We start from the raw sequence: 13101 nt of genomic DNA on the forward strand, positions 1-13101 counted from the left end.
GTGATTCGAGTCCGTTCGCAGCACATTTGTTTTTGTCTTACTCGTGATAGTTGGATCACCTTAATGAGTACTTAAATTGTTTTTTAGTCTAGATGATTAATAGGTTTCAGATTAATTTAAACGAATCAGATTCAGACAATGAAAAAACACTACCTAGGTCCTACTAGATCTTGGCTTGACAATTTTCATTTTATACATTTCAAAAACTGAACATCTAACACTAAACTCTTCCCACCAATATCAAACACTTTATATCAACTCTCTTTTGACTAGGTCTACATGCAAATCATGCAAAAAGGAGGTCAACCATGCTTGTTTCATAACAAATATAAATGATTTTAGTAAATACAACTATCAAGATTTCACTTATATTAGTTTAATATTATTGTTGTAATTTTCTTTTTGTCGATCTTTAGGGTCTTTAATTCTCGATCTATAGGATCTTTTTGTCGACCTTTAGGGTCTTTAATTCTCGATCTATAGGATCTTTTTGTCGACCTTTAGGGTCTTTAATTCTCGATCTATAGGATCTTTTTGTCGACCTTTAGGGTCTTTAATTCTCGATCTATAAGATCTTTGTGTCTGTGTCTAGTCAATTCTTCTCCCTAAATGAGACACTTTACATTTGAATGTATGTAACTCTCAAGTTTTCAGAAGAGAGGAATAAGAATTCTACCATGTACTTTGTGATGTTCAGTGATGAATGAAAGTATGATTTTGATAAAAAAAAAAAAACACAAAAAACAAAAATATTGCTATTGGCATTATAAATCAGTCCAAAAAGTGAGTTTTTTTTTTTGTTGAAAGCAGTCCAAAAAAACCAAGTTGGGAACCAAGAAAACCAAGTTGAGGTAAAGCCAGTTTAGGGTGTGAAAATGTCACATTTTGGGACCAAAAGGTAAAACATGTCATGGTGTTAATGTGTTATTAATGTCAGACACATGTAATCTATGCTAGTTGCACAATATCAAATGACTAGACACATTTTTATGAGAGAGACTAGACACATTTTGAGATACACAATATACAACGATATTTTTGTTTGATAAAATGATATTTTTGGTATGTACAGCAACTTTTACGTATAAACGCCAGATTTTAACCAACAAAAATTCAATTACATTTCACCTAGTGAACAACTGGATCGTATACCGTCTGAAATGCGTAGCATCTAAATATGGTACAAAAATGGGAATTTTTGTTACATGCAATTGGATTTTCGCATTGACACGGCAAACTTTTATAGACACATGATTTTTATTTTTGCCAATCTGAATTTAGACCTGTCTCCAATTGATTTTTGAACATGGAACATGCAAATGTACACTGATACATGGCTTCTTTTTTGCCAAACCAAATATGACTTTAGGCCTGTCTCTAACTGATTTTTGAACTTTGACCCACCTCTTATTAAACCCATGATTTTCTAAAAGGTTTGCCCAACCCCTTCGATATATCGACTGAAATAACAGAACATATATTAAGTGATTTTCAATACAGAAATGCTATTTGGCCAGATTTTGGGGACCGACCACAAACCGAAAGCTGCCAGATTTTGGGGACCGACCACAAGTCGAAAGCTAATGTGGCTGGCTCTCATTTGTGTGGTCATGTGACACAGAAATGCCCTGCCCAATGATAGCTAGCTACATCATCCTGTCCTGTGGCATGTGGTACCCCAATTTTTGAGTCAAATACTCAAATAACATTTCAATTTCAAATATACGTGCAGTACAATATATTCTCTGAGTTATAAATTGTAATGGTTGCTAATCAAAAGTAAAAATTAGTACACTTTCTTCATTTTAATAGAAGGGGGGCCGACTGACTACCCACTGAATCAAGTGTTGTCGACCTATCATGCTTCATTGCTTCCTACCATTTAAGTTTTAATAGAAGGGGGCCAGCCCAGCCCAGCCAGCTCTTGAATGTCTTCATTTTCATCATCTCAATTGTACTATTTCTTCTAGACACTACATCTAACACTTTAGACCTCTCTCTCTCTCTCTCTAGCTTTCGTTTCAGTTGTAGTTTCTATCTCTCTCTCTCTCTCTCACTAAAGAGCTCCAATTCCAGTCATTGTGTACTAAAAGTCTAAGATGGTTGGATGCACCTGCAACTCCAGGAATAACGGATATCTTAATCAACTAAAAGAAAACTAGACCTGATGTCAGACATTACTCAAAGAGGGCATGGGTTAGTGGTGGGAATGTGTATGGGTTGGACCGGACCGGGCTTTTGACTTCATAGGTTCCGTCGGCTAGGACATCTTAGGTTGGTCACAACCAGTTTAGTCAGGCAGTCGCCTTCAAGGAGTCTTTGGTCATTGTCCGTCCAAGCCTGCCAATGTTATCGGCCCGGTCGGGAACCGGACGGTCTCTTCCAGACCTTCCTAGAGTAGTGGTATGGCTTCTATATCAAATATTACAAGAAAAAGATTTTATCTTCATTATCACGTAACAAAAATTACAATTTACAACTTAGAAATGAAGAAGAAATATAATAAATTTCACCAGGATCAAGTATAAGGGTTGCCCTTCATCAAAAAAAAAAAAAAAAAAAAAAAGAGTGAAAAACCCAAAAATCTAGACCCTAATAGGAAAAAAACCCACTCAAAAATAATAATGTCAAAAAGACCCATTTTTTGAACACTTTTCAAAATGTTCACAACATATGTAATTATGTTGTTAACAAGACAACATATTTTTTTCATAATTCCATTTTTACCCTTATATGTTGACAACATATATCATTTTGTTGTTATAAAATGTTGACAATATCTATAATAATGTCCCGACTTATTATAAAATGTTGTTGTCATGTATAATTATGTTCTTAACAACATATATAATGTATTAGTCAAACTATTATTTGTTCGTTAACGGATTTGTTAAATACAAAGGATAATATGTATAACATTTTAATTTTTGTAAAGGACAAATAAAAAAATGCTTTAGTCTTTATATTTATGTCGAAAGCAAAACAAAAAATGCGGAAACCATTTATTTTTTCACAAGACAAATCGAAAAATGTTGTAGCCAAAATGTTTGTGTTAGTTTGTCTATGTAAAATGCAAAAGAAAAAAATGCGAAATATTTTGGCAAAGCAATGTCTAAGCAAAAACGAATTTGTTCAAAAATTTACAAATTGGTGAGACAAACTAAGATTTGTTCAGAAATTTACAAAATTTTCGAGAGCAAACCAAAAATTGTTCAGAAATGTTCAAAATTGTTTTTGACGTTGATTTGGACGGAAAATTTCATTTTGGAGGGTAAAATTGTATTTTTACCTACTGGGTTTTTTCCTCATTATTATTTAGTATTGGGCCTGATTCTCTTTAACTTCCCCATTTTGGGCCTTATAATTACCGGCCAAAAAAAAAAAGTATAAGGGTTGCAGTTTCAAAAAAAAAGAAAAAAGTATAAGGGTTGTCCTGGAAACTAGTATCATAAAGACCAAAGAATTAAGAATATTATTAATTTTAATAACATTAGGAGAGAGATAGAGCCCGATACTACAAGAAAATGGGGGTCTAGCGACAAAAAATTGTCGCTGAACAATAGATTTTTGTTGCAAATAATTTTTATCAATGAAAATAAATGTCATTACTTGGTCGTAGTAGCGCCGTCAAGAAATGCATTTAGTGGTCAAATAAAAGTTTCCCGCGAAAAATACTTTTCAGTGACAAAAATTATTTAGTCATAGAAAATATTTTCAACGACAAAAATCAATTGTTGTTGAAATTATTTTCAACTACCAAAATATTTGCCTCTAAAAGTATTTCAAGTGACAAAAGTTCTAGTCTCTAAAGAATTTTTCTGTGGCAAAACATTTTGTTTCAAACTTTTTTGTTTTTATAGCGACAAACTAACTTTGTCAACAAAAATAATTTTCGAGACAATTGTCTCGAAAATTATTTTTGTTGACAAAGTTAGTTTGTCGCTATAAAAGTGTCCAGTGACCAAAAATAAATTTTCCACTTAGAGTTTATTCCGTCTCAAACTAGACATGTCTAAAGTTTTTGACCGAGTTGATTGTCCTTACTCCTGACTATTTTCATTTTTCAAGAGAGTCAACTTTTCTCCTCGTCGGTGTAAGTTCATTGAAACTTGCATCACTTCTTCCTCAGACATTCTTATTAATGGTAGACCAGCCCTACCTTCTATCCTTCTAGAGGGCTCAAGCAGGGAGATCACTTGTACCATCTCTTTTGTTATGGAAGGTCTCAACATGCTATTTTCATCCGCTTATTCAACTAAATCTTTGGGGGGTTTCTTGCCAATAATCCATATCATACTATTCATCATCTCTTCTTTGCGGATGATTGTATTATTTTTTGTTAAAATTCTTTACAGAAAATCCACATTTTGAAAATCATTCTCAACACATACTGTAGCTCTTCGAGTCAAATGATCGATTTCAGCAAATCAAATATTTTTTCTCTCACAATGCACTTTAAATTCAGGAGAATGATCACTCACATCCTTAATATTAATATTCACTCTCTTATTGATAAATATTTAGGAGTTCAACTTCACATTGTTACGAAAAAAATCCATGCGTTTTCCCAATTCATTGATTCCATCAATAATAAACTCTCAGCCTGACAGAATAAATTTCTGTCTCAAATAGGTCGATCGGTAATCATCTCGATAATCATAACGGTCGTCCATCGATACCAGATGCAATGTGAAATCCCTAAAAGAATCTACAAAAGCATCGAGACCACTCATCGGTCCTTTTGGTGGTGAAACTCTAATATATTACACAGAAAAAATGGAAATTCATGTGTGCCGAAATCCAAGGGAGGTAGGTTGCAGAATACTTTCGACGAGAGTCAAGCTTTTCTCGGTAAGTTAGCCTGACGTCTAAAAACCAAGAATAACTCGCTATGGGCCCAATTTCTTAAAGCTAGATGTTGTCATACTTTAGACCCACTTAATAACTCGCTATGGCCCAATTTCTTAGAGCTAGATGTTGTCATATTCAGACCCACTTAATTCGCCAAAAAATCACCGATTCTCCATTTGGAAAAACATCTCAAAATCGTTCTAATTTATTTATATTTGGAAAAAACACAACTTTATGTAAGGGTGTTTTTGAGAATTATGTAAGGAAGGAGGACTAAGGCCATAACAATTCTTAGGTCATCTCTGTATTTTTTTTTAGTTTGTTCCCCTTCCCTGAACAACAAAAAGAAAACTAAATATTGTGAAGAGATAAATACCTTTGTGTGATAAACTCGGATGAATCCGAGATATGGAGGAGGTACTCGGGTGAAAACCGAGAGAGAGATGAAGTGGCTTGATTAGCTCTCGGTTGAACCCGAGGAAGATGATGATGATAGGCTCTCGGCTACAGCCGAGGTTGACAGCTTGAAGCTCTCGGGTTATGGCCGAGAGTTGATGATGGTGGTGCTTCTCGGTTATAACCGAGTGGGAGAAACGATGATGATGAAGAGTTGATCGTGTGAGAGAGAGAGATAGGTAAATACCTTGTTTATTAACACTTACAACTTGTATATTACATTATGTATGGATCTCTTTATATAGGTTTACATAGGAGAAGTTTTAGAAATATGAAACTCTAATTAACTCTATCTAATACAACAATCCTAATCATACTAGGAAACCTAATTAACTTAGGAATCCTTATCCTAACCGTGGACCTAATCCACTCGGTTTAGCCGAGTGGAGTAGACCTTCCAACAAATATGACTAGGAATGGCATTTCAAATTCCTGGGGCCGGTGATTTTTTTTATTTTCCTATGATTATCGAAATTTAAAGGCAAACACTTTTTTTTTGTTAAATTTTTTTTTTTGTTCAAGTCAACTAGTCGGAGATGTGCGTAATATTACAAGTACTTTTATTAATTTAAACATCAAATAATGGATTAGATAATGTTTATATACCTCATTAGATATTTTTGGTGGTCTTAAAAACGGTTGGAAATAACTCTTGGTGATTATTTTCTTAGTGTTTAAGATCTCAATCAAGTTATTAAACCGCTTGCTCATGGCACAAAGTTTCGTGTGCTTATAGTCGTACCCAATGAAAAATGGGTGCTTTTAGCCCCTCCCATGAAAAACAAGGTGGTGGTAGTAACTAGTAACTTGGTGTGTAAGTAAAACTTGACTTGGTCATAGTAAGTTGACCAAGTGAAGTAAACGTATGTCTCTGTCTCTCTGAACAACAAAAAGAATGTCTGTGCTTAAAATTTCACTATTCAATTTCAGCCGCTCACCGGGAATTCTAACGGCGCCTAAACTCAGCCGTACTCAATAAACACAAGACAGTAAAACACCGTATCATTTCTTTCTTGGATTTTACCGCCCGCAAAATCTCAAACCTATATAAGTTCCTTCGTTCATCTCTCCTTCGTTGTCAAAAACCCGAAGTCATTCATTTTCTCTCTCTACTCTGTCTGAAACCTCACTCTCTCGACGATTTGTGAGTATTAAGTAATTTTCTCTCTCTAAAATCTTTCAATTTTCATCTGATTCTTGAATCTTACCTCTCTAGACATCGTATACCTACTACCTCTTCATATATCTAGTTTTCTTTTGAAGAATTAATTATTTTGTTCTGAAGCTTAGGGTTTTTCGGAGGTTTTAAAGATTGTTTACTTCAAGAATTGTTTAAGTTTTTTCTGATCTTATGAACTGATAAGCTTTTAGGGTTTATAATTGTAAGATAATAGTTACTATAGCGATAGTTTTAGTAGATGATTGAAGGATTTCTTTTTTGTTGTTGTTGTGACGATTAGTTTCTTGATAATGCATGATTCAATTTGATTTGCAATTTAGTTTCTAATCATGATCTCATCTTGTTTTCCTAAATGACAGACCAATTGTAATTGATAGGAGAAAATTCAGAAACCAAAACATTTTTCGCATTTAACTATCCAGGAAGGTTATATTTCTTGGCAAGGCTTCAAAGGGTTCTTGATTGTTCTTCGCAATGACGAGGATACCTAATGTATTTTCTCTTCTTTATTTGTCTCTAGAGTAATCAATGACAGTGATAACGATTCGTGCTTGTGTTTTTTTTATATTTCAAATCATTTTTTAACTAAGGTTTATAAGGAACAATCTTATCTTTTTGGTGCATGTATAGTTTCTTGTTGTGTAAAATACATGAAATCTTTTGCTGTAGTCATCTATCAGTGGATCAGATTCAGACCTTCCTAAATCTGTACCAAGACCTTTTGCTGCCCAGTCTGCTGAGTCTACCCCCTTGTATCACCATTCCGGTGAGGGAATTCTTACAAGATTGTTAGTTTGTTCTTGTGTTGCTTTTATGGTAATTTATCTGATTTTAAAGGATCTTGTTTAGGATTCATGCAAGGGATGCAAAACATTAATGGGAATTTTACCATGGGTGGGAGTGTTCCTACAAATGATGGCCAACAACCTAGTGGGCGATATGGATCAAACAATATTCCCCTTGCTCTCTCTCAGGTACTTTTCTTGTCATATGTAATAGAATTGAGCTCTCAACTCATGCTTTAAATTGTTAGCCCTCAGTAAGCAGATATTTCTTGGTGGTTTACAGGGATATCTACCAAATAGAGGGGGTATAAGCTTTGTCGGAAATCCTTTTAATGGTAACATGAGTGGTGTTGCTGGCTCTATTCCTGGGATCCAAACTTCTACAGGGTTTGGTAACCGAGGTGCTGCTCCGGGGTTTGTATCTCCAGTTTCGGGAAACATAATTGGCGGAGCCAATATTGGACAGAGTACGGGTTCTGGTGGAGCGTTAGCCTTTCCTGGTTTAAATTTGACTGCAAACATCGTATCAGGAAATTTCGCTACACAAAGCCCCAACAGATTAATGGGTGGGGGGCTTCAACAAGGTATTACACTAAACTTCACAAGTTCTGAATGATTAACCACGTGCTTATGCTTTGTACAAAGTAGATACTCTTTGTTGGCTCTGGCATTGGAACCAGTGCCTTACACCACAACTCGTATTCAGTATTATGAACTACTTTAAGAGCTGATCTATTGAGTACTGACAGAAACATGACGATGTTAATGACAAATACATACTTCATTATTTTCTTCCTTTCTTTTCATGCCAGTGCCGTCTTTTGTGTCTAATGCTGATCACTGACTTCCTAAGTCCTTTTATGGGGTGCGGCAACCTTACCAAGGTTACCTGGTACGCGGATCGCTCTGGTACGTGGTACGGGTACCGGTACGCGAACGCTACCATGTGAGTATCGGGTACGCTAGGGGTATACTTCTCCGGTACGCCATTTTCGAGTTCAGTACGTTTTGGACTATTTTTCATAGACAATAAATACTCTCTATGATGCATTTACAATAGATACACCTACTCTTAGACATCATTTCTCCATCAAACTTACAATCTAACAAGCCAATTAAAAAAGTTCTTGTGGTTTAACTACCCAATTAGTCGAATTTATAGTTTTCTACAAAGATTTTAGGTTAATTAAGACTAAAAATTCAGATACACTAATTCTGGGGTACTGGATCGCGAACCCACTCAAAAAGGGTACGAAATTCGGGTACGGTGAATCGGGTACGCAGTACGTAGGGTAGAGGAGAGTATCTGGTAACCTTGAACCTTACACTCCACTCGATTTGAGTTATACACAATCATCTTCTTGCTGCATCTCTTAGACTGTTTTATTTCCTTTAGTTCAGTTATCTGGGCAGTCTTTGTGCCTCTTGATTATATTGTCAGGCCTTCGTAAAACTTGCTGGATGTATGGTTTTAAGCTAGCAAGGGGAGGTTCGGTTTTGTGGTTAATGGTATATGCAGCACACTGCAATATAATTAACATGTTTGTGTTTCAGCAACACCGCAGGTGATATCCTCGATCAGAAATTCTTATCCTACTGCTGGTGGACAACTATCTCAAAATCAAGTCCAAGCAGGAAACAATCTGAGTGCAGTGGGAATGTTGAATGATAGGAATTCTGGTGGAAATTCTCCATTCAGTGTAAATGATTTTCCTCAGTTGAGTGGACGCCCTACTTCTCCAGGAGGGCCTCAAGGACAACTAGGTATCTGTACTTTTTAGGTTTTTATCAGTGATTCTTACTCTTAATTCTAGGATGTTAGTTAATCCACAGACTTGCAGGTCCATTGCGAAGGTCAGGTGGTGGTGTTAGTTCTATTGTCCAACGAAATCAAGAGTTCAACTTTCAAAATGAAGATTTCCCAGCATTACCTGGATGTAAAGGTGTTTTAATCTCTCTTCTGTCCTAGGCTCGACGCCATGGAATATTTACTAATATGCTGATATCTCACTAAATTTCATTTTGTTGTTTGCGCTGAAATCTTTCTATATGCTGCATTTGCCTGTCTACCTTCCTATAAGCATTAGTTCTTTTTTTCTTTCTTTTGGAGTCTGGTTTACGTATTCCGTGTAGTTTTTTCCCTTAATGCAACAAGCATGATTTAGAGCTGTTTTTTGTATATTGACAACTTTGGATCAATTTAATTTGTGCAATTAGATTAAATTGTTCCAAAACTGGGATGTAATTTGAGTTTTAACTGAAATATACTATTCAATGTTTTACAAAAACGTTTTCTTGCCTCAAGGAGGTTCTCTCAGAAAAAGCAAAGCATAGCCTCGAGGCGTATGCTTTGATGCGTAAAAGGCGTACACTGATTATTTTACAAAAATAAATGATACCACAGTTATGTACAAAGATAAGATAATATAGTCCTTTTTCTACAATAATGTTAAAGACTTAAATGTCAAAGAAACAAGAAATATTAATGTTGTTACTTCTTATGCTGCATAAACTTAAAGATGCTTGTAAGTTTTGTTCTTTTCTGAGGTGCGTACGCCTTGAGGCGAAAACGGACCGCGTCGCTTTGAGGCTCGCCCCGAGGCGTACACATCTACTGAATTCTAAAACAATGATACTATTAAATAATGAACTGCCAGACGTGAATGTCCACCGGTGACAGTCCTAGTTTTCGAGCTTTGTTGTAAACTGTTTCCGTTATGAAATACTTTAGTTGAGGCTTTGAGATTGTTAAAGACATTATACAAAATCTTGGTAAATGTATATAAATGAATGCTTGATTATCTAGTCACCCGCGTTGTTGCTATGTTGTTCAGTCATTCTTATAATCACCCCCTCTTTATTCAATCTCTACTTTTCGACCTAAAAAAGTTGCACATTGTCATGTGGCATGTGTCAGCCTCTCAGGTGATGAACTTACATAACTGTTGATCTCAGATGAAGAATGCAAACTCCTTAGATGCAGAAGATATTGAGCTTGCTGTTTGTCTTAAGAGTATGCTGAGAGCATCTATTCCAGAATATGTAGTATGTTCCTACCTAGGATTTGTAGTTTAGGGATCTCATATGATGGTAAGATATAGCTTTTGTAGGGTAAACTATACTAGCACTACTTTTCGCACATTCGTTGTCCCAACAAAAAACTTGTTAGTATTGACCAATACTAGATTGAGATTGTAAGTTAAGTTCGGTGCCATTATCATCTAACTTTTTTGTTGAAGTGGTTCCTGAGTTATTTATATTAGTTTCAATATATTGAGATTTCCAGATTCTTATGTAGGTGGCAGCACTGATTATGCAAGGGGCTGGGACCAAAAAGAACAATATAACGATAATGCCGCGTCAATGATGCAATCTCAGCAATTCTCGGTGAGTCCTTGCATCCATAATACAAGTCAATTTAATCCTTACTTGTACAAAACCACTGTGTATTTTCCTTTTCAATGATTTTTTTTTGCTGCAAATAGATGGGGATGTCTGCTGGTGGTTACAGTTATACAGGATCATATCCGTCTCACCGAACACAGCAAAATGCTCCATCAGTCAGTAGTAGTGGGGTTTCTTTTGCACTTACTCATGGATCTAATCCATACCCATCATTTAACTCCCAGGTTGCTCGGTGATTTGATCCTTGCTTTAGTAAAATCTGTGTTTTTCTTTTATGGAAGTTTTGTTGAACTAGCTCTTACTCTTTCCTTATTCTCTTTGGTTCAGACCAGTGGATTACCTAGCATGGGACAAAGACAATTAAACTCTTCTAATTCAGTGATTGGTTTAGGGTCATCTGACTCGCATAGTCTGTATTTCCAACAAACCCAACCTCAATTTCGCCTTCAGCAGATATCAGCTGCAAACCAATCATATAGAGAAAACAAGACGAAACCCTTACAAGCTTCTTCTGATCGATTTGGGTTGCTTGGGTTGTTAGGTGTTTCACGAGCGAGTAATCCTGCCTTAAATTACGGAATGGATTTGACAAAACTTGGGTTGGATTTGAGTTCAACAGACGATTTGCACAAAAGATTTGCTTCCCCATGGTCTGACAAACCTGCAAAGGGAGAATCAGAGTACTCTGTACCTAACTGTTATAATGCACGAGAACCACCTGTACTCAATGTGAGCTATCCTCTGATCCTCTAAATTTTTGCAGTTTATTTTGCTCCTAAACATGTTCTTTCTTTGTCTTTCTTAACTTTTTTCATTGGTCAATGCAGCAAACGCTTTATTCAAAGATCAAGTTGGAGACTTTGTTTTATATCTTTTACAGGTAACCTTCTACCTTTTTATCATATAAATTATCGATTTCCTGATTCCTTATGATCTCAAAATATCCTAAATTTTTGGGTTTTTCTACAGTATGCCAAGAGAAGAAGCGCAGTTGTATGCAGCAAATGAATTGTACGCTTTCTTCCTGTGATTTATTATAACAGATAAATTATTTTCTGATATGGGTGTTTTTTTCTTATTGTTTGAATCTGTCTCCTTTGTCTCAAATGGACCCAAAATCAACCCAAATCAGCCATTCAGATGAGTCTAGCAAACAGACATTTCTGAAATCTGACTCCCAATTCAGACCCCGAGACAATTTCAAATGTGACTTGTAAAAGAAAACAATCACTACCCTGGTTTGGTTTGGTGTTCCTTTTTTTCTTCTCCCATTTAAATGACTTTTATGCTGGTTTTTAGAATTTGTGACTCTACCACGGGGTCGTAGTCTTTCATAGAGAGTAATAATAGGAGTGATATAATCTGTTATATTTCGCAGGCATAACAGAGGGTGGTTTTACCACAAAGATAACTTGTTATGGTACAAGAAGAACGGGCAACCATTAGTGCAGACTAGCAAATACGAGAGATGTTCTTGTGACTGTTTTGATCCAATTCATTGGAAAATCGACACTAAGGTCTTCGTATCTGTGTTCTTGTTTATCCCCGTCTTTGTTTCTTTTCAGTTATTGTAGTATCTAATTGGTCTAACTTGTGCTTCTTGTAATTGCCATTACAGGAAAACTTTGTTCTGGATTATGAATCTCTCGAGAAAAGGCCGACGTTGTCATGAACGATCCCGATCTAATATTTCATTTGCTGGTTCCTGTTTTGATACCTTCTCTTGTTTTCGACTGATTAATACCCATGTCAATTGCATTCTGCTACCTTTTAAACTTTTCTCGCATTTTTGTTGTGTATACATGTAAATCTCCCAAAGTAATTGGGTTCTGGGTAACATGCCCTTTATAAAGGAGTCATTTAGTAGTACTTGATTACCCTGCTCAAAGTTTCTTTCAAGGAAATAGTTTTATTATTTGACTGCATTCATGGATTAACATAAGACTTCGAACGACTCGGGGAAAACTGAGACTGTTTTCCCTTAGTTGCAGGTTACCATTGATTCTTTAGATTATTGGTATCAACAGAATTTATACATGAAAAGTTCTATGGCGAGTAGGTAAGATTTGGTCTTGGGCACTTGCAGGTTTATTATCTTGTCTAAACTATACGATAAGACCTATCGAAGTGTCAATAGAAAAGTTGTCTTGGGGTTTTTTCCCTTACAGATCTGATCTGAGCTATGTTTATGTGTGATTCATTTGTATTATTTGGGTTTTTTGATCTCTTTACTTATCTAGTGAAGTTTACTATGAAATTATTTATTTATTTTTTTTAAAATTCAGACTATTCTTTTGCCGAAGACACGACAACACATATAATGTTCATATTATTAGTTTTTGTGAGGCCTTTGGTGCGTTCCTTTCTCTCTTTTTTGTGTTGAAAAGAAAATATCAAAGACGTATGAAGTATAGGTGGGTTTGA

The 13101-nt window shown here is 35.6% G+C and overlaps 1 protein-coding gene across 5 annotated transcripts; it reads left to right on the forward strand.

The window, feature by feature from the left end:
* Positions 1 to 6071: 6071 nt before the first annotated feature.
* Positions 6072 to 12546, forward strand: LOC147564654 (putative NOT transcription complex subunit VIP2). Of its 5 annotated transcripts, none has more exons than XM_086648626.1 (14): positions 6072 to 6462; positions 6847 to 6979; positions 7157 to 7253; positions 7337 to 7461; positions 7556 to 7856; positions 8827 to 9036; positions 9114 to 9215; positions 10571 to 10659; positions 10758 to 10901; positions 11005 to 11406; positions 11505 to 11557; positions 11647 to 11688; positions 12056 to 12194; positions 12296 to 12546. In XM_086648626.1, the coding sequence occupies exons 2-14, from the start codon at positions 6962 to 6964 to the stop codon at positions 12347 to 12349; spliced, it is 1776 nt and encodes a 591-aa protein (XP_086504752.1). In that variant the 5' UTR covers positions 6072 to 6462; positions 6847 to 6961; the 3' UTR covers positions 12350 to 12546. The 5 variants fall into 5 exon arrangements, with proteins under 5 accessions (XP_086504752.1, XP_086504760.1, XP_086504777.1 ...); XM_086648634.1 differs by having other exon boundaries at positions 6330 to 6451; XM_086648637.1 differs by lacking the exon at positions 6847 to 6979 and having other exon boundaries at positions 6344 to 6451.
* Positions 12547 to 13101: the final 555 nt, after the last annotated feature.

This window comes from Eschscholzia californica, unplaced genomic scaffold (genome assembly GCF_041429995.1).
Source record: "Eschscholzia californica isolate CP2 unplaced genomic scaffold, dmEscCali1.0.p SCAF_1, whole genome shotgun sequence".
Lineage (NCBI taxonomy): Eukaryota > Viridiplantae > Streptophyta > Magnoliopsida > Ranunculales > Papaveraceae > Eschscholzia > Eschscholzia californica.

What these genes read in the sequence shown, in the direction of transcription:
- LOC147564654 (XM_086648626.1), top strand. An exon ending in AGCATTACCTGGATGTAAAG is followed by an intron (nt 9,216 to 10,570) that starts GTGTTTTAATCT and finishes ATTCTTATGTAG; the next exon opens with GTGGCAGCACTGATTATGCA. An exon ending in TTGTTTTATATCTTTTACAG is followed by an intron (nt 11,558 to 11,646) that starts GTAACCTTCTAC and finishes GTTTTTCTACAG; the next exon opens with TATGCCAAGAGAAGAAGCGC.